Source organism: Chelonia mydas, chromosome 1, assembly GCF_015237465.2.
Source record: "Chelonia mydas isolate rCheMyd1 chromosome 1, rCheMyd1.pri.v2, whole genome shotgun sequence".
NCBI lineage: Eukaryota > Metazoa > Chordata > Testudines > Cheloniidae > Chelonia > Chelonia mydas.
Window position 1 is genome coordinate 120,820,115 of NC_057849.1, and position 24,024 is coordinate 120,844,138.

The 24,024-nt window shown below is 42.0% G+C and overlaps 1 protein-coding gene across 5 annotated transcripts; it reads left to right on the top strand.

The window, feature by feature from the left end:
- Positions 1-361: 361 nt before the first annotated feature.
- Positions 362-22,087, top strand: NIPA1 (NIPA magnesium transporter 1). Of its 5 annotated transcripts, XM_037898825.1 has the most exons (6): positions 489-627; positions 3,030-3,450; positions 7,408-7,455; positions 12,449-12,539; positions 13,827-13,987; positions 15,931-18,093. In XM_037898825.1, coding segments are annotated over exons 3-6 (765 nt in total). In that variant the 5' UTR covers positions 489-627; positions 3,030-3,450; positions 7,408-7,454; the 3' UTR covers positions 16,443-18,093. The 5 variants fall into 5 exon arrangements, with proteins under 5 accessions (XP_037754747.1, XP_037754753.1, XP_043393642.1 ...); XM_037898819.2 differs by lacking the exon at positions 3,030-3,450 and having other exon boundaries at positions 362-627; positions 15,931-22,087; XM_043537707.1 differs by having other exon boundaries at positions 3,030-7,455.
- The last annotated feature ends 1,937 nt before the right edge of the window (positions 22,088-24,024 follow it).

Below are 24,024 nucleotides of genomic sequence, written 5' to 3' on the forward strand. Positions count from 1 at the left end.
ACCAACAGAAGCGGGTCCAGTACACCACGTCATGAGGTTTGGCGGCTGCTCCGCACCATGACGTGGCGACGCTGCGCCACATTCCAGCGCTGTGTGACGCCATATATGACAATAGGCTGCAGGCATGATGTCATAATGCTACTCCGCTGGGGGGCCGCGGCGCAATGCGGCGCCAGGGTCCTAGCGCGTTTGCGGACAGGAGTGGCGGCCGCCGCCTCAGGGAGAGCGGCTACCAGGGGGCATCTCCCCTCCCTCGCCGCCTCGGGCCGCGGGGGAAGGGAGGTGGCGTAAGGCGCGGCAGCCACTGCGGCGGCTCGGCTGTCAGAGGCCCCCGAGCTCCGCCCAGCGGCCGTGGTGGCCGGGGGTGGGGCCTGTGCGGCTCGGGGCGGGTCCCGCAGAGCGGTGGCTGGTGCGGCTGGTTGCGGGCCGGCGGGAGGGACGCGAGCGCTGCGGTGCTGCCGGGCATGAGGATGCCGGTGGGTGCAGCCGCGGGGGCGGAAGGGGCCGCGCAGAGCCCCGGCCCCGCCGCCGTCTCCCTGGGCTTGAGCGTGGCCGTGGTCTCCAGCCTGGTGAACGGTTCCACCTTCGTGCTGCAGAAGAAAGGGATCGTGAGGGCGAGAGGACGAGGTACGGGGGCTGCGGCGCCGCCGCCCGGCACCCCCCTGATCCCCCCCCCCCGAAAAAGCCAGCCCCCGCCTTAACGTTTTGCATTCCCACCCCCTCCCCGGATGTCTCCCTCACAGCCCGGGGAGACGGTCAGCCCCTGCCCGGCTGGTAGCCCCTCCGGCGCACACGGTAGCCCTTGCAGCCTCATGCATTTCCCCCTTCTAGAGCGTCTCCCGCCGCCAGAGGCAGCCTTTGCCCCCCCCCCCCCCCGCCAAGGGAGGGGGCCTTTTCTGCTCCCTCCCTCCAGGTAACCTGTGGGGGGAGGCCCTCAGCCCCTTCAAATAGCTTGTGGGGCGGGCTGAGGTGCTCGGTGCATGTGGGGGACGGGACGCTCTGTCTCGTGCTGCCGCACTGCTTTAGAGCGGAGAGCAAGACGGTTTCAGCCGGTGTGGCTACTGCAGAACAGATCTGGCCTCCCTGTTACTTAAACTCTTCACCATAGTCCTTGACCTTCATGTTCTTTCCTTTCAACCTTCCCTGCCCATTTTCCTTGTCTCTGCACTCGTCTTAATCTGATTGCTCTAAGGAATCAGTAAGAAACTTTAAAAAAAAGAAATTAGCTGGAGCGCTGGTCCTGTGATCTGAGTTATTGCTGGCCACTGGCTAAGGAGGGAAAGGAAAGGGCCCAGTGGATCTGCTGAGTAGTTTGGCTATACTATACCTACAGAATGATTGTAAAATCATGGGAATGGTGTGGGAGAGGAAGAAAACAGCCTTCTATCCAGATAGAGAAGTTTGGGTTCTTTTCTAGTCTGTCAAAAACAAATCTGTGGACTCTAGTTAAGTTCTGTTGTTACATGCAGTGCAGCTGTAGTCCTGTCGCTCTTTGGATATTAGAAGGACAAGATGGGCGAGGTAATATCTTTTACTGAACCAATTTCTGTTAGTGAGAGAGACAAGTTTTTGAGCCCTATAAAGCTCTTCTTCAGGTCTGGAAAGGTACTCCTATGGCTAAATGCAAGTGGAACAGATTGTTTGCCATAAGTAGTTAACACATGTTTTAAAGGAGAGTGGATCCTTAACACCTCTGCAGTCATAAGACAAAAAGAGGGGCTTAGTGGGTTACAGACTTTTGTAACAAGCCATAAATTCAGTGTCTCTATTCAGTCCGTGATTTTTAGTGTCTTAGAAGAGTTTTGAATTTAAGCTCCCAGGCTCATCTTTTGAATGTGTTGTGTAGGTTTCCTTTGGTGATGAAGACTGATAGGTCTGACATAGAGTGATTGCTTTGTGCAGACATAACTCCACTGCTGCAATGATCAACATTCCCCCACAACACACCTTTCAAGAACCATGGTATATCACAACATGGTATAGTTCATCCTGTGCACTAAATGCCGTAATAACTATGTTGGTGAAACCAGACAATCCCTATGCTCTCAAATGAATTTACACGGGAAAATGATAAACAAAAACACCCTATGACCTTAGGATGAACACTTTTCACAAAGCAATTGCTCTATAACTGACCTGTTGGTCCTCGTGGACTCTATCTTGAATGGTCCCTTAGACTATGTGCTGATTACTTATGCTAAACAGTCCATTCCACCATATTTAGCTGTGCTGCTCTGGGAGTACATTTCCCAGACCTGAAGAAGAGTTCTGTGTGGCTCGAAAGCTTGTCTCTTTCAATAAAACATATTACAGTACCTCACCCACCTTTTGACTCTAGATAGGGGAAGAAATATACACCCCCAGCCTTTTACTGAAAGTAATTTGGGAACCCATCGCTCTCTGTCAGGACTTCAACTGTCACCTGGACATTAAATTACTGAGGTTTTTCACCCAACTTGTAGCCATCCTATATCAGCTATTCAAAGCATAAAGCACCAGCAAGGGCTTTCATGCTCTTCCTTTAGGAGCAATTAGGGTGGATGGAGAAGGTACTCTACATGGAAAAAATCCATGCAGTTAGAGAACTGACATTCTTTATTTGAATCTGCTTCCAGTCCTGTTACGAAATTTATTCAGTCCTGCTGCCTGAGCAAACTTGATTGTAAAATACAGCCTGTGAAACTTCTCTGATTGTGGATAGTCCCATGATGACTTGGTTTCAATGTTCACCCATAAAGTTAAAATATTTTTATATCAGAGGTCAATGGTTGGAGTGAATAGCAAGAAATAAATAACAAAATCCAGATGTGAAGTCAAACTGAAACAGTCGAGGAGTTAGACATAATCATCAATGTACTTCTACTTTGTGAAATACTGCAGCACCACTGATCATCTGATTTAAAAACAAATATTTATTTTGCAATATTTCATGTACGTTTGATAAGAGAATTCTGTTACTAGCTAGAGAAAGATGTAAAAACTCTTTCCATAAGGTTGTACCAATGCATCTCCATTTTGTTCTCTCATAGATTCCAAGACCAGAAGGGACCATGTGATCATCTAGTCTGACCTTCTGTATAACACAGGCCATAAATGTCCCTAAAATAATTCCTACAGCAGATCTTTTAGAAAACATCCCATCTAGAATTAAAAATTGTCAGTAAGGGAGAACCCACCAGGACCCTTGATACATTGTGCTAATGGTTAATTACTCTCACCATTAAAATTTATGCCTTATTTCCAGTCTTAATTTGTCTAGTTTCAACTTCCAGCTAACTTTATTTGTACCCCCTCTTTGTTCTGGTTCTCTCATAAGGACACATTGCCAATTATGCTGAATTATGTGGTTATCTTGCTTTATGGAGAAATGCCCACCAAGTATTATAAAACCACCAAACGTTTTTCTTTATTATATAACTGTAAGCCTTAATGTGGAGTTGGATTCCTAAGGTAAAAATGTAGAGCAATAGCTCACTGTGCTGCCCACTTAAATGTTTCTGACAAATCAACATGATTGTTACAAATTCACAATTTGTCATTTTTTGTGTGTTCTGAAGTCAGTTTTCTAAAGCATGATACTATTTTGCTAACAGAGTTTTTGTGCTTTGAATTTATCTGTGAGAAATAGCAAAATTTGTCTTTCTTTTCCCCCCTAAATCCTTGCTTTGGAATGATTTCAAGAGGAAACTCATAGACTCTGTGTTGCACTGTAATCAGTTACATGTTTCTTGCAGCAGTCATTCTTTTTGTATTTGTATATATATATGTAGGGAGCTCTTGTGGAATCTCTATTCAAATTACCAGAACATGTTAGATATGACCTCCAGAATTTTTTTATATTACTGGTCTAGGACCAGCTCACATTTCAAGATCATGCTGTGTCTAATGTGTTCATGATGGACTCTTTCATGCATAACAAACAACTTTCAACTGCATTACTACCAGCTGACAGCATGATCCAACAAGTTTATTTTGCATTTTCCACAACTGCAGCATTGTGTGACATTTTAAGGCCCTGTACATACTGCTGTTTTTACTCCTGAGGGCATTCTGTGCCAAAAAATCTGCATACAATATTTTAAAATTCTGCAAGTTTTATTTGTCAATAAATAAATGCAGAGGTGGGAGATCACACTGCAGCCTCCTCAACTCCGGGACATGGACTCAGTGGTGAGGCTGCACCCAACCCTGACACAGCACAAGGCCTGGATATGCCCCAGAAATACCCTGGGGTCCTGCCCCTCTGCACCAGGCACAACAGGTGTGGGGCAGGAAGGCTCAACCAGGCAGGATCCAAGTGTGGAGTGGCTCAGTGTGGGGTGAGAGGATTCTGTGTGGGACAATCTGGGTGCAGGCAGCTCAGTGGAGGGTCTAGGTGTGGGGGGATCTGGATGCACAGAGGCTTGTGGGGGGGCGGGGCGGTTTCCAGGGGCAGGGGCAATGTGACTGCAGGGGCTTCCAGGTGAAGGTGGTTGGAGCTCAGCAAAGGGGCCTGCGTGTGGGGTCTCAGAAGGGGCATCTGGATGCTAGGGAAGTGGGACTTGGTGGGGTGGGGGTCTGGGTGCAGCTAATTGGGGTCAGTGGTGTGAGGGTCTGGATGTGGGGGGTGCAGGGGGGTGGGGCTTTTCAGGGTGGGGGTTTGAATGCAGAGAGCTCAGTGGGGGTGGTCTAGGTGCAGAGTTGGGGATCTGGATGCAGGGGGCTCCAGATGCAGGGGTTGAGATTCAGGGGGGTGGGGTTCGTGTATGGAAGGCTAGGGGGAATGTGGGCAAATGGGGTGAGACTTGGCAGGGGTGTCTGGGTATGGGAGGTCCAGATGCACGGGGGTTGGGCGGATGGGGGAGCAGCTCCCTGTACGGTGACCCCTTCCCTGTAGCTGAGGAGCAATGGGGGCAGGAAGCAGGGGAGGATGCTGAGCTTCCTGCAGCTGGGGCAGGTTTCTGGGGTGGGTCTGACACATCCCCAGCCACTCCTTGCTGGGGAGGAAGAAGTCGCACCCTCTCCTGCGTCTAGCCCAGCTGGGACTAGCAGCTGATCCCGGCTCAGGGTAGGAGCCACTGGCTGGGGTATCCCCAGCCCTGCGGTGATTTACCCCTTCACTGGCTGCTCTGGGTGCCTGAAACATTGTACTTGCGCTGCTAGGAAGTGGTGTCTGACTGCTCTGCAGCTTCCCTGTGCTTCTCTGTCAGAAAGTCATTTTTCTGTGGGGAAGCAAAGAAATCTGTGGGGGACATGAATTCTGCACATGCGCAGTGGTGCAGAATTCCCCCACGAGTATGCTTTGTAAACACATGTTTTTTTCCCCCTAAAGAAAGTTGTAATTTTTGTTGCGTTCTTTGTGTTTTGTTTTGTTTTGTTTTTGTTTGTTTGTTTTCATACACAAGTGATATTTATACAACAAACACATTTCGGGAGTAACTTAGTTACAACACTGTTGTCCCCAGCATAAGTAAATCAAATTTCTGTTTTGCTGTGTAGCTGGGACCTAACCATGGGATCTAACCATTTCAAGAATTATGCTAAAGTCTTGAACTGTCAAATTCACATAATTTAAGTTTTTTCAGTGTTGGTAGTTGGATGTCTAATATGTAAAATAACGTTAATGTCACAAAATATATAGAAAAGTTACTTGTATCTCCATTATGTTTTTTCTTGGCAAAATCTGAGTGCCAAGCTACTGAGGACAGCATTTCCTAATTGCTATATACAAGAGGGAGCTACAAAAGCCTAGCAAAATTAAGTCGTGAAAATATGAGATGTGGAATCCTAAAAGATACTACTAGGCCAGTGTTTTCTCCATTTTAATATATTGGGCCAGTATAGCTTGAATGTGGAAGTCAGAACTAACACAGGGCATGATCCAAAGCTCATTGGTGTCCTTCCACTGATTTCAGTAGGCTTTGCATTAGGTCCATAATTGACAGCCTGGTACTTAACTTGCCTCTTCAAGCTTTTGCTACACTAGTGAATTGAATCAGTGAGATAGTATCAGATTGTGCTTGGAGAGGAAACAGCAGTAGGGGGACAAATATTTTGTGAAGTTAGTTTACTAGTGATGATATTTTGTGTAATTTGTACAACTATTGAGACATTTTTATTTTATTTGCAATAACAGAAATGTAATCTGATAAATTAGACACCCACTCAAAAGCTGATCATACTGCTTACTGTCATAATTTTTTCTCCCATTTCAATTCTGATGTGGTTTTAGCAACCATTATTCAAGGAGTTCCTAGAGTTAAAGGTTATTGCTTTATGCTATTTGGGATTCTGAACTTTCAGCTGATGAGTACAACATTGGTTCGATTTCTAGCAATTCATAAGAGAGCATCTGCTAAAGTAAGAGCAGAACTGAAGTATGGGCATACGAGCAGGAAATAATAACCAGAATAATGTGATGTTAATGTCTGACACCTTGCAGACTACCGCAGATAAACACAAACGTTACTCTCCTTGAGAGTTTTCCTGGTGTCTAGCCTTGATGGTCTGCATGATATTAGACCTTACATTATTCAGGAGTATTTTCGACAGGCATTCATTTATTTTAACATTGTTTTCTATTTTTTGCTCTGGTCCAGGACTTACTGTAACTCATAATGGACCTTGGACTTTTATAACTTTTTTATATTGATTTTCTTTAGGATTCTCCAATAGGAAAATAAAACTCATGATTTGTAAAGTGTGTCCTGAAAAATCATGCCTTTCTTTTAGTCAAGTTTTAAGAATATCACAACTCCCTAGTAAATTCCACATTAAAAGTCTGAGGTAAAATAGGAGACGAAAAATTCATAACAATTGTCTGATGAAAATCCATAACAATTTCTGATAATATAATGAAAATATACAGTCTCAAAATTGGTAGGCAGGTAAAGAACAGTCTGGAGTTTTCACCCATGTCTTTGAAATGTAACATGTTCACATCCCAGAGAAGGCCTAGATCACGTAGCCACAGGAGACTAAGGGCTTGCCAAAAGTCCACACCCAAACATCTCTGATTTCTCTGTAAGTGTCTTAAAATTGTCCCAGTCCAAGTGGCTTGTAGAAATTATTTTTTGTCTCTTAGGCCAGATTTTCTGAAAGATCACACTATCTCCTGGTAATGAGTCTAACATATATGGTGAATAGAATCTTCAGAAACATTTGTGGATATTTCAAGGCTTCCTTTTATATAGGATGAGGATATTTTGTAAGCATTTGAAATTGAATTTCTAATGATCAGATGCATTGAGAAAGTGTACCAGGATTAGTTAGGCTAGATTGGAGCTACCATCATAGTTTTTTTTCTAATGTCCTTACAACTGTGTGCGAGTGTGTGTGAAAATGATTTCTTAGCTTAGCTTTAATGTTGCTCTTTTATATTTTTTCCAGTAGAACTCATCCACTCTTTTCCCATGTTGCCTTTTCCAGGTACTTCATATTTAACAGATATAGTATGGTGGTCTGGTACTATTGCAAGTAAGTATCTTATGTTGTAAGATAATGTAAAGAATGGAATAGCATAGATGATTGGATTTTAAATAGCCTATTATATATTGTAGTGTTGATTTTAGCACAGCTTATTAGCCTTCACAGAGTTATCTTTCTACCAAAATGTAAGAAGCCTTCGATATGGAAATTATTAGCACTCACGCAATAACTGTACCTGTGATGCATCCAGGAATTGTGATAGTAAGCTCAATTTTTTTAAAAGGCAGTTAAATAAGAAATTGTAATTTCATACCATAAGGGCTTATTTATTCGAGGTTAATTTTTAGATCAGAAAACCCTTAGCCAACTTTTACCTTTTAGTATTTTGTCATTTCTAGCTGCAGTACCTTTTTGTCACTCTACTGCAAAAAGTAGGCTGGTGAATCCTTGGGCGTTGCTGAGTATGAGATGAATACAGACCTCTCTGACCCTCACTCTCACAAGTAGTCTCGCTGATTACTCTGAATGGATTGGTGATATCAAAAAGATCCAAGAAAAGGTACAGAGTAGCTAGCAAGTTCTGTTCTCAGTTCAGTTAGTGGGAAAGATGACATCCTACCTTTGTACTCTAATCTATAATCTGTTGGGGACTATTAGAATTGCTGTGATATGGGTTCCTTCAATGTATGTAACTCTCAGATAGTCATTAGACTTTCAGTCGTGTTCCTTGTTTAGCCACAGAGGCAGATTCTCACCCTTGCACAATTCTAGTGGTGCAAAGGAAGTGGAAACCACCAGGTCCCTTGATGAAGATTCTCTCTGTGTGGGGAAGTCTTCTGCAGCAAGTGTAAAGCCAGCAGAGTGGTTCCTCTGTCTCCAGATTACCACCCATGCTGTTTTAATCTGGGTTGGGATAGAATTTGGGAATCTGTAATCAGACCCCTGACAGCCCTGCTACTCTGCTCTGACCACTGGAAGCTGGGCGCAGTAGCAATTCTGTTCTGTAGTGTTTAAAATGAGCCTGTCTGCTCATTTCTTTTGAGGCCTCCGTTTTGAATATCTGGACAGAAGAAGTGAGAAAAAGAGAGAGGGTTTTCTCAATGTGTCAGCGTAACCCTGATTAAGCCAGCTGACTGAGTTTTATGAAGCCAAAATTGCTCAAGAGAATGATCTGTTGGCTACATCCATCAGCTAGCATGTCAAAACTAAGCATCTAGCAGCTTATAAAAGCACCATGGAAAGGGTTAACTAGAACAGTGGCTCTCAACCTTTCCAGACTACTGTACCCCTTTCAGGAATCTGATCTGTCTTCTGTACCCCCAAGTTTCACCTCACTTAAAAATGACTTGCTTACAAACTCAGACCTAAAAATACAAAAGTGTCACAGCATACTATTACTGAAAAATTGCTTATGTTCTCATTTTTACCAGATAATTATAAAATAAATCAATTGGAATATAAATATTGTACTTACATTTCAGTGAATAGTATATAGAGCAGTATAAACAAGTCATTGTATGAAATTTTAGTTTGTACGGATTTTGTTAGTGCTTTTTATATAGCCTGTTGTAAAACTAGGCAAATATGTAGATGAGTTTATGTACCCCCTGGAATACCTCTGAGTACCCCCAGGGGTACGTGTACCCCTGGTTGAGAACCACTGAATTAGAATGCTGTGGATTCAGAATTTCAGTACAGTCACAAACAGCAAGAGCCACGTAGAGAACTGTGGAACCCAAAGAAGGGTGGATTCTTTGGAATCTAGTAAATATCCACAATGCCTTGGGGAAACTACAGCAGTTAATATCCTATACATTAGAAATTGGCTGGTTTGGGATTTTGGATGACTAACAAAACCATCAGAGACTCTTATCAGTTTGCCTCCCACAAGGTTTATTTAAATAACTTGGTTCCCTGATACAAAAGAGTGAATTCACTTGCAAGTGACAGTGTTAAATAAGAGCCATTATTTCAATGCAAACATCTAGACCTAGAAAAAACACCACCTGTGGGTTTTTTGGTGGTGGAATCCACAGGATTACTGCAGACTTCAAAGAAGAAGAGCTCAAATACTACTGAGATGGATTCATATAAATAGAAGAATGGATAGTTCTGCAGTGCAAGGCTTTTAACAGCAGGCAAGTGGTAACAGCTATAAAAAGATGCATTTCTGAGTGTTCTCAATAAATGGCACCCTGCTACTGAGAGTTTTCCAAGAAAACACATGTGGTTTTCCAAGATAAGACTGAAAGTGTTGCACATGTTCCCAGTGTTTGCAATGTGAACGTTTCAGAGTGCTTTGCCCAGCAAAAGAAACTTTTTTAAAAATAGCCTTGATGAGACCTCTGTATGTGGTCTGCAAGAAGATGGTCAACCATTTTAAACATATTTATTTGAGCATAAGCTTTCGTGAGCTACAGCTCACAAAAGCTTATGCTCAAATAAATGTTAGTCTCTAAGGTGCCACAAGTACTCCTTTTCTTTTTGCGAATACAGACTAACACGGCTGCTACTCTGAAACCTGTCATTTTAAACATTATGTTGCCGTTTCCAACGTAAGAAGCAAACTACAAGCAGAAATGAGCCTCCCTACAGATTGGCTGTAGTGGGACATAGGGCTTGTCTTCACTATGGGGGTATATCAACCTAAGTTATGCTACTCCAACTGTGTGAATAACGTAGTTGGGTTGATGTAGCTTAGGTCGACTTATTGCAGTGTCTTCACTGTGCTGCGTCGACGGGAGATGCTCTCCAGTCGACTTACCTTACTCTTCTTGGAGAGTTGGAGTACCAGGGTCGAGCGGAGAGCGCTCTGCCATCGATTTAGCAGGTCTTCACTAGACCCGCTAAATCGGTCCCTGGCAGCACCATAGTGAAGACCAGCCCTCAGTCACAAAGTGCTGTTCCTTGAATCATATGTAGAAAACTAACAGACTCATCATTTTCTGCTCAGAGGAAGCAAAGGCGTTGGCTCAGGCATACTGAAACATAGCCAAGATTATTATTGACTTGAGTTGTTTGAGGAGTTAATTCAATTTAGATTATAAACTCTTTGGGACAGAGACCATCTCTTTGTTCTGTATTTGTTCAGTGACTAGGGCTCCTAGGAGCCACTATGATACAAATAGTGAAGAATAATAACTTGAGTAGAACTTCAGAGATACTTATGTATTTTTCTTTGTACCGCTACTAGGCAGGGCCGTCCCTAGCTATTTTGGTGCCCTACGCAGCCCCCCAGGCCTCCATGGGTGGGAGCGGGGAGGGCTGTGTGGGGCCCTGCCCCAGGCCTCCGCGGGATGGGGGGGCTGGCCCCAGGACTCGGGGGGGGGGGGGGGGGGCTGGCTGGCCACTTCCTGCGGGAAGTGGAGTGACCCGGCCCCAGCCTGTTCTGCTCTCCAGGCTCCCAGCCACACCGCCAGCGAGTGCTGGGGGGGCGGTTCCCCCACCCCCAAGCCTGGGAGCCAGGGGAGTGGAGCAGGCTGGGACTGGGTTGCTCCACTTACCACGCCGTGAGTGCAGGGTTGGGCCTGGCTGCAATCTTCAGGGAAGTGGGGGCAGGGTGGGGCAGGGAAGGGGTGGGAAGAGGCAGGGCTGGGGTGGAGCAGGGGCGGGGGCCTGGGGAAGAGCCGGACCAGGGGCTGGAGCAGCACACAGCTGCACAGGGCACCAGGAAATGTGGTGCCCCAAATTTCATGGTGCCCTAAGCAGCTGCGTGCTTTGCGTATGGGTAAGAACGGCCCTGCTACTAGGCCTCTGACAACCTACCTCAGCCATGAAGTCAAGGGATCTGAGCCATGAAAAAGCAAATTTTAATTTGAGCAACTGAGCAGTGGGGAGTCCCAAGGAGGATATGGTGTATCCAGCATACTCTCTCTTCAGTTCAAGGTCTTTCCCTTCAACTCTGAATATCTCCAAGCCAGAGCTGCCGTATGTGCTTGCTGAAAAAACATGCACACAAACGAGAGAGAGAGCTCAATAAAGATCAGAGCTTAGAGGGACTATAATCCAGTCCTAGCTAAAGACCACATGCAAAAGATCATGACCAACTCTTGGGCTTCACAGATGTGGCTGACTGACTGCTGGCTACCTCACTAGATTCAGTATTACATGCACAGGAAACACCAGTGAATTGAGTCAGCATAATGTTACCATACTCCACATCTTGTAAATTTTTCTTTCCTCAGTGTTCCTGATGAGGTTCCTCGGCTTTACTGAGCTGTGAACTTATTTGGTGAATGAATTAATGTTTGTGTAGTGCTTTGCAGATGTAAAGCACTAGTTAAGTATAAAGAAGTAGTATAATGATGATGATATTTGACAGTAGAGTGCAGAAAGCTTTGGTTTCTTAAAATGATTTGATTTTAAGTGCTAATAATGGCCACAGCTTGAAATTCCAGTTTTGTCTAGTATATTGTACTCCACATTCAGTCTTTTTTTGTCTATTATTATTCATAACTAATATCAAAGCTGTCTTATTGCAAGGATGTGCTGGCCGCCACTTCCCACAGCTCCCATTGGCTGGGAACAGCGAACCGCACCCACTGGGAGCTGCAGGCGACAGTGCCTGTGGACTGTCAACATAAACAAAATATCTCATGGCCTGCCAGTGGATTACCCTGATGGGCTGTGTGCCGAAGGTTGCCGACCCCTGATATAGAACATGGGATGCCTAAATTCAGAGCTCCCTACATCAGGAAATTTGAGTGCAACTCATGACAGGGTTTCAAATTCTCAGTCTCTTGACTCTTCCCTACTTAATTATGAAAAATTATTGAAGAGACCATTAATGAGCAGAATTATTGACGATGCTCTCTTGGTGCCTTCTCTTTTGCAAACAGCCTTTATTTAAAAATAATATTTAAAAAATCAGACAGCTGGAAAATTTAGTTTTTGTATAACTGAAAAGTTATGGGCAGAACTAAACAGTTCAATAATGTTCATCTTCCAGTCAGGTCAGTAGTTATGAGCCAGCGTTGAGTAGCTTTTCATTATTCCTATTTACTAAGGGATTTAAAATACTCTTTTGTGGTTCTCTTAACAGTGGCACTTGGTCAAATTGGGAATTTCTTGGCCTACACTGCAGTTCCAACTGTGTTAGTGACTCCTCTAGGAGCTCTTGGCGTTCCATTTGGGTAAGAATTGTATTCATTTATTTGAATGCTGAATTACTTGCTAGTAAAATATAGATTCTAAATAAAATCTGTGACCCATTGGTGTTCCATCAGGAAAACATCATGCTTGTGGATATTAGCTTTCCCTTTAATGTTTTAATGAAGTGTAATAAACGTAGTTGACACGTTCTTTGCCCAGAAAGATTAATAGTGTTTAAATGTCAGCTATTATCAACAACTTAAACAGTTTACCAAAATTGCACCACATGTTTGTAGTGTTAAATGATCAGTTTTCAGGATGAAGAGAGGTAAATAGTGGTGTCCCCCAGGGATCTATACTGGGCCCAGTCCTGTTCAACATATTCATAAATGATCTGGAAAAAGGGGTAAACAGTGAGGTGGCAAAATTTGCAGATGATAAAAAACTAGTCAAGATAGTTAAGTCCCAGGCAGACTGTGAAGAGCTACAAAAGGATCTCTCAAAACTGGGTGACTGGGCAACAAAATGGCAGATGAAATTCTGTGTTGATAAATGCAAAGTAATGCACACTGGAAAACATAATCCCAACTATACATATAAAATGATGGAGTCTATATTAGCTGTTACCACTCAAGAAAGAGATCTTGGAATCATTGTGGATTGTTCTCTGAAAACATCAACTCAATGTGCAGCGGCCATCAAAAAGCGAACAGAATGTTGGGAATCATTAAGAAAGGGATAGATAATAAGACAGGTCACAGGCCGTGAATTTTTGTTTACTGCCCGTGACCTGTTCGTGACTTTTACTAAAAATACCTGTGACTAAAACCGAGCCTTAATTATGCATCTGAACTGCATTGATCATCTACTTTAGGCTGCAGAATGTTTGGGGTTGGTGTCATGTCTTCCTTTGCCTTGAACACAGAGTTAAACAGTGTCTTTGGTATGTTTGGGCCATTCACTTGTTTGAATCCAGCCTGTTGTGTTAGTGACCAAAAATCATTGCTACCTCTTTACTGCTTGTGGCCCATGTGAAATGGATTGGTAGTCTCCCACCAGATTGCTGTGGGATAGGTGTCTGCCTCACAGTTGGCCTGGCCCCCTTGTGCTCTCAGCTAAGAGGTTGAGGGTTCAATGAACATAAAGACTGAATTTATTTTCTGCCTTCCTCCCCTGTCTTGGGTCAGGGCTGAAGCATGTAAATGGGCTACATGAAGACTATTTTTGGAAGTAAACAAAGGGCTGGCAAGTAATACCCTAGCTGAGAGATGTGTATTAAGAGATTGAATAATTTAGATTAATTTTAATTTTCTTCCACTTTGTGAAAGGTCCATTTTAGCTTCTTACTTACTAAAAGAAAAACTCAACATTCTCGGCAAGTTGGGATGTCTGCTGAGCTGTGCTGGGTCTGTTGTTCTCATAATTCATTCCCCAAAATCTGAGAGTGTAACGACTCAGGCTGAGCTTGAAGAGAAGCTTACAAATCCAGGTACTTCGTTCTCTTACAAAATTATGATAGCATTGTCCAGGAACACTTATTTGAAGGGAATAGTTGCTTCCCCAAAGCAGCAACATTAGTGGTATTAAGGCTTCTGCATTCCTAGGCAAATACGGTATAAAGGAGACACACCATCATGGTTTCTATACATGAAAACTACCTCTTCAGTGTAATAGAATTCCCGGAGTGTGCCAACAACATGGTGTATAAAGGAGAAATTATAGATATGATTTTTTCAAAAAGGGCCTGGGTGAGTTAGGAGCCTAACTTCCTTTGACTCAGGCACTTCTGAAAATGTACCTTTTGACAGCATCTGTCATGAGGCTATTAATTAAAAAAACTAAATTAAGCAGTAAAAAACATGGATTAAGCAGTAAACTGTCCTGAGTTAGAAACTGGCCAGCAACAAATTCAAAGACTCTGATCTTGGGTTGTCTGAGCTTGTAGTTTCCTGTTTCTGGTGCTGTCCAGGAGCCAGCCAGTTATTGGCATAAGTTAGTCTGCTCTAATGTATTCAACTACCTCTGGCCACAGAGCACCATTCTATAAACTGGGGCTCAATGGGGTATAGAAACATGCTGGTTATGCCCCCCTATGCCAAGGGGTTGAGAACATGGGGAACAGTGGTATAGGAGCTACGGTAGCTTCTGCACTACCTAAGGATTCTCCCATGCAGGTGGAATCCTCTATTAGCTGGTTAAACTGATGTTGCAGTTGCTTTGTGACACCAAGGAGGCGCAGAGTAGCCATAGCAAGGGCTAGGATCTGATCTAAAGAAGAAATAAAGTTGTCAAGATGTTAACTTCCCAAAAGTGGTGGGGTTTTTTGTTTTTTTTAGTGCTTTGAAATAATTCTCCATTTCAGTTTTTCCTTACAATGAAAATCATTGCATATTTGCATGGTAAGTCAAGAACTGCAAATACATTTTCTTTTTTTAAGTGATGAAACCAAGTTGGCTGTAAGTTGGACTTGTAACCTGTTTTCTAAAATGATGAAGAGCTGTTTTATGTAGTTTCCTCTTAAGGAAAGAATCAAAACTATAATTCCATGAGCTCATTTTAAGGGGTTCTAGACAAAAATTGAATCTTTGTGGGTAAAATCCTTGCACTTCTTGCTGCCAAATAGATTCTATTAGGTCTTAAAGCTATCTTAATGGTGTACATATACATTACTTATGTTTCAAATAGATGTTTGCTTTGGCACACTGAAGGCATGTATGCAGGTGCCAATAAAACATGTTGTGAAGTTCCTTTTCTTTCCTGCTATTCACTGGACTGACTTGCTTTTAAACCGTTCCTGACGTGATAGTTGTTTGGCATACTCTCTGTGCTTCATGTATGCCTAAGCCACTTCAATTTTTCTCTCAGAATAGCTAAATTGGGAACTATTTAATATTTTCAGTTTCACTGAAACTCAAACCTAAAGTGTACCTAAAAGTGTTAGTAAAGGAAATATTGTTGCGTGTTTAATAGTCCAACCAGACCAAAATTAACTATTGAAGTGTGTCCTGTTCATCCCATTGACTTTAATGAGACTTAAGTATGTGCTTAGGTACTTTGGTCATAGTGATGAATGTGGTTATATCACAACCATTCTTCATAGGGGACTTTAATAGGAATATAATGTCAGCTTTAAAAAAAACTTTAAATCCAGTGACAGTGTGAAACAGTTGGTATTCATACATTATTATTTGACTTGCACAAAGAGGGTAAGAGCAGCAACTGTCATAGTTGTACATTGATCTAACCAATTTCAAAGGCTTTTGTTCTTTATTTGATAGGAGATCCTCAGCTTTGTGTACATATCCTTATATGTTACCATGTTCAGGGGTTCACGACTGAGCCTTTAAATATTTCTAATAAATTATCCTGGGGCAAATGTTTCTACCTTGTCATTAACAAGCCATTACCTTTTTTTTTTCTTTGTTTTTTCAGTGTTTGTGGGCTACCTCTGCACAGTACTTCTCATGCTTCTCCTGCTTATCTTCTGGATAGCGCCAGCTCATGGACCTACTAATATCATGGTTTACATCAGTATTTGCTCACTGTTGGGCAGTTTCACTGTGCCCAGCACAAAAGGCATTGGGCTGGCTGCTCAAGATATCTTTTACAATAATCCATCAAGTCAAAGAGCCTTGTATCTCTGTTTGGTTCTTCTGGCAGTGTTAGGATGTAGCATCATCATTCAGTTCAAGTATATCAATAAGGCACTGGAATGTTTTGACTCATCTGTGTTTGGTGCCATCTACTACGTCGTGTTCACCACTTTAGTCCTGCTGGCCTCAGCCATCCTTTTTAGGGAGTGGAGTAACGTGGGAGTGGTAGATTTCTTGGGGATGGCTTGTGGATTCACCACTGTATCCATTGGAATTGTTCTTATACAAGTCTTCAAGGAGTTCAACTTCAATATTGGGGATTTGAATAAACCTAATATGAAGACAGATTAAAATCATATTTGAGGGGAACTGGAATGGCTCAGGGAATGATACAGAGCCTTCCATTTCTAGGTAACTGATTTCAGTATGATTGAGATTGGCAGTTGTTACCCTCTGAGAGAGTGGTAGCTTGTGTGAAATGAATTGGTGGCCTCCATCCAATTTTAATGGACAGTTGTCCACATACCCAAAATCACCATAATAAGTTGACATTAACTGGTATCATTGCTGACTGTCTCAGCAGAAAGGCTAAGGAATGAATCAGCATAGAGACTGATGTATCTCCTTTCCCCTAAAAGGTGGTCTATCCAGAAAAGGTTTGATGACATTCTGGCAGGCCAGTATAGGAAATCTTTACATTAGACTGCCTGTGATGTACTCGTTCTGTGGATAGAGAACATCAGTTTCTAATGCACTCAGTCCAGCACCTTTCATGAATGGTGTATGCCCTTTAAAAAAAAAAATTGTAAGCAAATGGAACAATTCTGTTAATTTCCTTAAAACAGCAATGTGTTCACAGTCCAGGCTGTGAATTGTGAAAAAAATGTTGATTTGAATTGTGGACTACAGGTTTGTCCTTTGTACAGTAACTGCCTCCGCAATTTGGACTGACACAGGTGAATGGGGGAGGCGGGGAGTTCTAAATTAAGTCATTGATATAGAGTAGTGCATCTAACCCTTAAAAGCTTGCACTACTTACTTACCAACTGAAACTAGCTCACAGATCCAGCTGAAACTAGCATCCAGATTACAGGTATACATTTTATTCATAACTCTTTTAAGTGCATTAAGACATACAGCATTCATCCAAGAGCTTTTAATGGTTCATGGACAGGAAGAGGGTGAAGGAGGTGATGCACAGTCTTCCTGTATACGTGGTGGGTTATCCAGTGCCTTTGTAATCTAAAAATACCACTTAATTTGAATGTGTTTGTTTCTGCGACCTTGTAACAGGTTAGAATAATCCAGTTTTGTTGTCTGTAATATTTGGCTGTATTCAAATTATAAGCATGTAAAGCAGACAGAAAGGTCAGAATATTTTTGGAAAGGTTTCCAAGCCTGAAGTCAATACTGAGATGCTTTGGTGGCTTCTGCGAACATCTATAATCATAATGAGAAGTAACTGATAAGAGGTCTACTTACAGCAATCCAGTATATGTAGAATCCAGTTATACAACAGAATATAGGAAACTATTTAATAAAGTAGCTAATTGACAAAATTGTTCTTCAGAACAGGATAATGAGTAAATGGATTTATGTGTCATTAGATTGCTGATTATGAAATCAGGCTGTGAACTGGCACTGTTATGAGCAAAATTTTTGTGAGAAGTACAGGTGTGAGATTTCTTCATTAACTCAGAAGGATGGGTCAGATTATGGCCTTTAGAAAGGTGGAGTTGAGTAACCCAGTACACATGCATTCAGATCCAGTATTTCACAGCTGCGTTGTAGTTCCGCAGCAGTATTTTAAAGGCTTGTGCAAGTGGCCCAAGCCATGGTACAATTGGTTTGGATGACTGGATTACAGTGTATGAATGTGTCAAAGAATAGGAGAAATTACTGATATTCACAGAAGAATGTATTGATCTTGTCCTTGGAGTGAAAATAATTTTCATAGTATAATGTAATTGGAAGAGTGTACCAAAGGCTTGAAAATAAGTGAGAGAGAAATTCTTTTGTTTTAAATTTGGAGATAAAAGTAGATTTGTGTAGCATATAACTACTGAACACCTGGCAGTCCAGAATCTCTCATGAGACAAAATGGGGGGTCACCAGACACCATTTGAGAAGGTTACAGATGTCAGTCTATAACAGGGGTCGGCAACCTTTGAGAAGTGGTGTGCCAAGTCTTCATTAATTTAAGGTTTCGCGTGCCAGTAATAAATTTTACATTTACAGGGGCCCGCGACAGAACCCCAGACTGGCAGGGGGCTGAGCAGGGCCGGTGGCCAGGACCCCAGCTGGCAGGGGGCTGGGCGGCTGGAACCCTAGACCAGCAGTGAGGTGAGCAGAGCCAGCGGCTGGTATCCTAGGCTGGCAGCAGGCTGAGCGGGGCTGATGGCCAGGACCCTGGCTGGCAAGGGGCCGGTGGCTGGAACCCTAGACCATCAGCGGGCTGAGCGGGGTGGCAGATAGAACCCCAGACTGGCAGCGGCTCACCTGCTGCCAGTCTGGGGTTCTGGCCGTTGGCTCTTGCCAGCCGGGGTCCCGACCGCTGGCCCTGCTCAGCCCGCTGCCGACCTGGGGTTCCGTTAACCCAGGCAGGCAGCAGGCTGAGTGGGGCCGGCGGCCGGGACCCCGGCTAGCAGCAGTGTGCCAGTAAAAATCAGCTTGCATGCCACCGGTTGCCGACCCCTGGTGTATAACAAGAGGTCAAGAACAGTATCCCATAGTTAAGTTTGTGGGCTAGCTGTAGGTAATGCAAACCTTGGTTATTTAGAGGTGTTGCTAACTCAATAATTGGTGTTTTGTTTTAAAACCCCAGCTCACTGGAGTCATGTGACTACTTGAGACGCTTGGCTTTTGATTTAAAAGAAAAGTCAGTTGCTAGCTCTCATAGTTACAGAGAAAATCATGAAAATGCAACCCCAGGGAACACTAAAGGTTCAAAAACCTGGAGGCAAATAAAAAGAACCCCAAATGTATTATTTTTAAGCCAGTGTCATGGTTTTTGGAGGCCTGACATAGTTTGTGAACATACAGGGTTGACAATACTGGGGTTATCAAATCAAATAATTTGATACATGGAGGAAAGGACAGACAGCATTTTACATCCAAAAATCTCAGCTGTTATGATTTAGACTTGAGAAATGATGGAAACATATCTTATGATATTAGGCCAGGAGAAGGGAGAAAAGAACTAGCAAACAAAAGGAAATTTTTGTGCATTTTAAAAACACTTTTATACGGGGGTATGTCACTCTTTCTAGGCAGGATTTTTCTAGATGAGGGAATCAGGTGTTGAATTTTAAATAAGGTTTGGCTGAGTTCTTTTTTTACATAGTATTGATTGGAAGAAAATATCTTGATTACTCTAAAGGGTGACTTTGTAAATGGTAGTAGTTCCCTTTTCTCTGTTTGAAAACTGGATCCTAAGTAAATAAAAATAGACAAGTAGACTTGTAATTCACTTCTTCAGATGATAGCTATTCTCAAAAGTAGTCAAGCCATTTTTTCAAAGCATAAATTCAGGGTTTAAGGGTTGCACATTGGTTTGGTATGCTAGCCATTAATCTCTGCAAACTCATCCAAATTCTTTCTCAGTTCAAAGTGAAAATGACTCTCATGTCTCATACTAGTCCTTATTTGGCCAAGTATGTTTGCTTATTTAAGTTTTTATTTATTAAAAAGGTACCTATCCTCATATGCTAGGTGCTTATGCAAATTTTAAAATTATACAATCCCAAACCAAAATTATACAATCCCAAACCAACAAGATTACCCTGTCCCAAAGCAACCTCTTTCCACACCTTAAAACCAAGTTGTGATAAGCAGTCTCTATGCAGGGGAAGACTGAAATAACAGCTTTATTCTTTGGTCTTCCTATCCTCCTTGGAGCTGATGAACTTCTGCAGGAGTTCTCCTCTTCTCCCCAGCTCCTCCTCATCCATGTTCTGAACTTCTTGAAGTGGAGATACCAAAAGCCAGCACATATAGAGAAAAGCTTTTCAAGTGGCCTTGCACATCATTTATACCTATAGCCTTTTACATCATGAATGATAAATAATGAAAAAATTTATTTTTGCTACTCTTTGTTCAGCAAATAATGGTGTTTTTTATTTTCTGTCTCTAACTGGATCTGGCTCAATTCTAATTTTAAAACTATATTGACGTGTGTATTGTCACTGTTGATGGCATTCTTTCTCCCCTTCCCCTTATCCCAGACCTCTTACCTTTTCTAGGTCTTTTCATGTTGCTTCTCTGGTTTAAAAAAAATTGCACTGTTGAAGGGAACTGTCAATTCTTCTCTCTCCCTCCCCCAAGGCAAGGGAGCACCTTTGAATAATACTTCTGAGTTCCATCGTCTCAGGGAGAAAATAATTGTCTCCTGAGCTTTGGTCTTCCTGCTACTGGGCCCACCCTTTTCACGTTGCTTCATAAATTATTTATATCGATAGCCAAGAGCCAGATTACTTAAATTCTGATTCCAAAGCAGAAATGACAGAGGATATACATAAAAAGTGTTGTAAAGTGGACTGATAATATTGATGGGATTCATTAAAATATATTTATTTCCACAGTGAAAGGAGTTTCTTAGTGTCTGTGGCTTCTGTTAAATTTATCAGACATATTTACATATACATAATCTGTTGAAGATAGATTTTTGAGATCTATTAGCCATTCAAAGTATGGAGGATTGACATGTGTAGGCCCCATTATCATTAGTAGGTGTTACCCACATAAATCCCCCAAACATCCAACAGAAGAATAGAACCGTTTTTGATACAAAAAATGTTTTTTCTTAAACCCTAAATATCTGTGTAGAAAAAGCAAACTGTCTAAAGAAGATAGCTCTTGTAGTAATTATCCAGGATACTGTATGTGCAAATAAAGCCTATTCATTAGTCACCTGAAACTAACATGAATAAGAATGTTATATACACTATGACAAGTGATGCTTCCTAATAATAATTTTGGTTTAGACTGACTATATATGTATTTTTCTGAAGTAACTAGCACTGACAGTGAAAGCACTGGATTTTGTTTGTTAAAATAATGGAAGCTGTAAGCTTTACTTTCACTTTTTATTTTAAAATAAGAGGCTTTTTTATTACAAGAAGGATTTAAAGAAAATAAATACAGGGACCTCAAACTGCAATGCACTGAAAGGTGAAATGTACCACTCTCACCTTCTTACTTAAACATAGGACATTGTAATACTTCCCATACTGTCCTTAGATAGTGTAATCTACAGAACTGCTGAAGTTTATTATTGAAACAAATTTATATCTAATTATACTTAACTTCCTGCCTTCAAGGAGATTAGCCTTTGTAATTAACTCTTTGGGGCCAGGGAATATGGGGTTTAAGTGCTGCAGAACATGTTAGTGCACGTAGCATTTGCACTAATAATGTTAGGAGCTCCAGAACTCTTAGTGCCAAAGTATTTCATACAGCAGTGTTGAAACTGAAAGATTGCAAAGGGTTAAAATTAGGAAATGGAAAGTCCAGAATACTTTTGGGGGAAATGTTTTTAAAGAATTATAAGTTTTTATTTTTTCTGTTCAGGTGGTTTGCACTTTGCGGAGAAAAAAATGTTACACAGAAGGGATAATCCTGAACTATTTTTTAAATGAGGGGACTCTTCCCCCTCTCTTCCCCCCCCGTGTGTGTGTGTTTAAATTAATTTTAATGGAATGTGGAAAAAATGGATGGGAACAAATATACAGTGTCAGAGGTTTGGTTACTTAAATACTACTGCAATATAGTTACTACAGGTAAAATGAAAATGGACTATTTTAGCTTCCGAATAATGTGTATATAGATTTGTTAATGGCTTACAAGTTTAGCTTACTATCTTTGATTTTTAAAAATAGATATAGGCATGTTGTATTTGCCTTGTGTAAATTATAAAAGGCTATTTATTAAGGTTTCTGATAACTAACCTATTTATTAATCTGTAACATTTTAAAATAAATAACTTATTTCTAGCTCAATGCTTGTTTGTGACTTTTTCCTGCTCTGCTCTTTATCATAAAGAAAATATTCTGTTTCACACAGGCTTGGCCACCACAGGACCTAATCCTGATGCATGAACCAAAATTATTTCGTTTGTTCATCCACAAAACTCGGAGTCCTGCCTTGAATAGTGGTAGATGTACATATATAGAAAAGTCATGTGAATGATTGAATTAAGCACACTGACAACAAGGGGTCAAGGCTTTAATATGTTAATACCATTGCAGTTTGTTTACAGATTAACTGAGCATTTTTCTTAAGATATAAATACCTGTCAGAGCTTGAAGTCCTTTGCAAACTGTATCTCAAATGTCATTACTTACTCTGTCCATACATTTCTATATTTTAGCTAGTTGTTTAGCAGCGTACACCTCTAACCCCATTGCTGAATGAGTGTCAGCAAGTGAAAGTAGAAACCACTTGAAAAATTATGCAGGCTGACCATCAAATTCTGCCTTCAGTTGGACCCAGTGCTATAGTGAAATTGGCAACATTTTGGGAGTCACCATTATACTATCATGTCTGATGGTGTAGGCTAACAAAAGTGAGTATCAAGTGTGTCTTTCTGAGTGCAGGATTTATGAGCAGGAATGATTAATGTTGTTGTGTTAGCTTCTTTACCTGTGTTGAAGGGGTTACGTCATTGCTACTGCAAATCAGAGTTGGATTAATTTTAAAAAGGAAAAAGGTGTCCGTCAAAGATGGTATTTTGTGGGTAGTGAATAACAATTAGTGTCAATACTCTTGACTGTGCACCCAGGCTCTATTATATATTCAAAGGTGGCAGTGATAATTCAAATGTGATCAGATGTAAAGTCTAAAAAATTATACAGGCTGACACTTCTCTTCCCACATGCATGATCACTGAACCTTTTGAATAGGAAATAAGATGGATGATATGTACTTTAGGGATGTTGATATTAGGAAAATTCAGACCTGTAATTCTCCACTGAAGCAGCTTCACCAGTGCACCATTAGTGGAAGCTTTAATATAGAAAGGCAGGGCACTTATTTTATGTAGCACTGTGTTAAAACCAGCTGTGTCCTGTCTACATTAGTTTTGCTTTCATGATTGCTATCACTAGAAGGACAGATTTTCGTTACCAATCTGTCTGGGGCTACAGTTGATCACGCTGGTGCCACAGGATCTTTTTGGGGAGGAGATGACGAGGCACACCAAGTGTCTAAATTTTAAAGCTTTATTAATAAAATAATAAAATAACAGCAGAGAGTGTTGGGAACGCTCCCACGTCACTCGGGAAGAAAGAAAGAGTTCCTGCCCTTAGCCCTAACCCACTTTCATATTCTCATATGCACGACCCAGACTGGCCAAGTCTGAGTGTAATGTCAGAAGAAGGCAGGGGGGGAGGTGGACGGGAGTGTTGTCCTGGGCCCAGGCCGTCCAAGGATCTGCTGTGCTCTCCGAATTGCTCCAGCTTTCAGGAGGGTTTTAAGTCCTGGGCTCCTTTGGGGGTGTTCTATTCCACAACCTCTGTTCCTGGTGCTCTTTGTGCCAGTCCAAACCAGCTTTCTGTGGTCTCCTCAACTTTCTCCAAAACACACCGGCTAGACTTTGTTGTCCTCTTTGTTTTCCTCTGTGCTGGCCTTAGCTTGCCTCACTTGTTATGGGCTGGCTCTACAGGTCTGTGTCTGTTCAGTTGAATCTTCCTTTCTCATGATTGGTCTGTGGATTCTGGGCCCCTCTCTTTCTTGGCTGGCAGCTGAGAATCAGATGTGTGCTGTGGCCTTGAGCTGGCTGGAGTTAGCATCTTATCTTCGGACTGAGCTTGCTAGCTGCAGTGTTGAGTTAACCTGTCCTCTGGTTTTTTTCTCCTCCTCTCTCAGCCTCTTGTACTCCTGCAAAGGAATCTTTCATTCCCCACTCACACACCTTTGACCCTCCCTAAAATGCTTT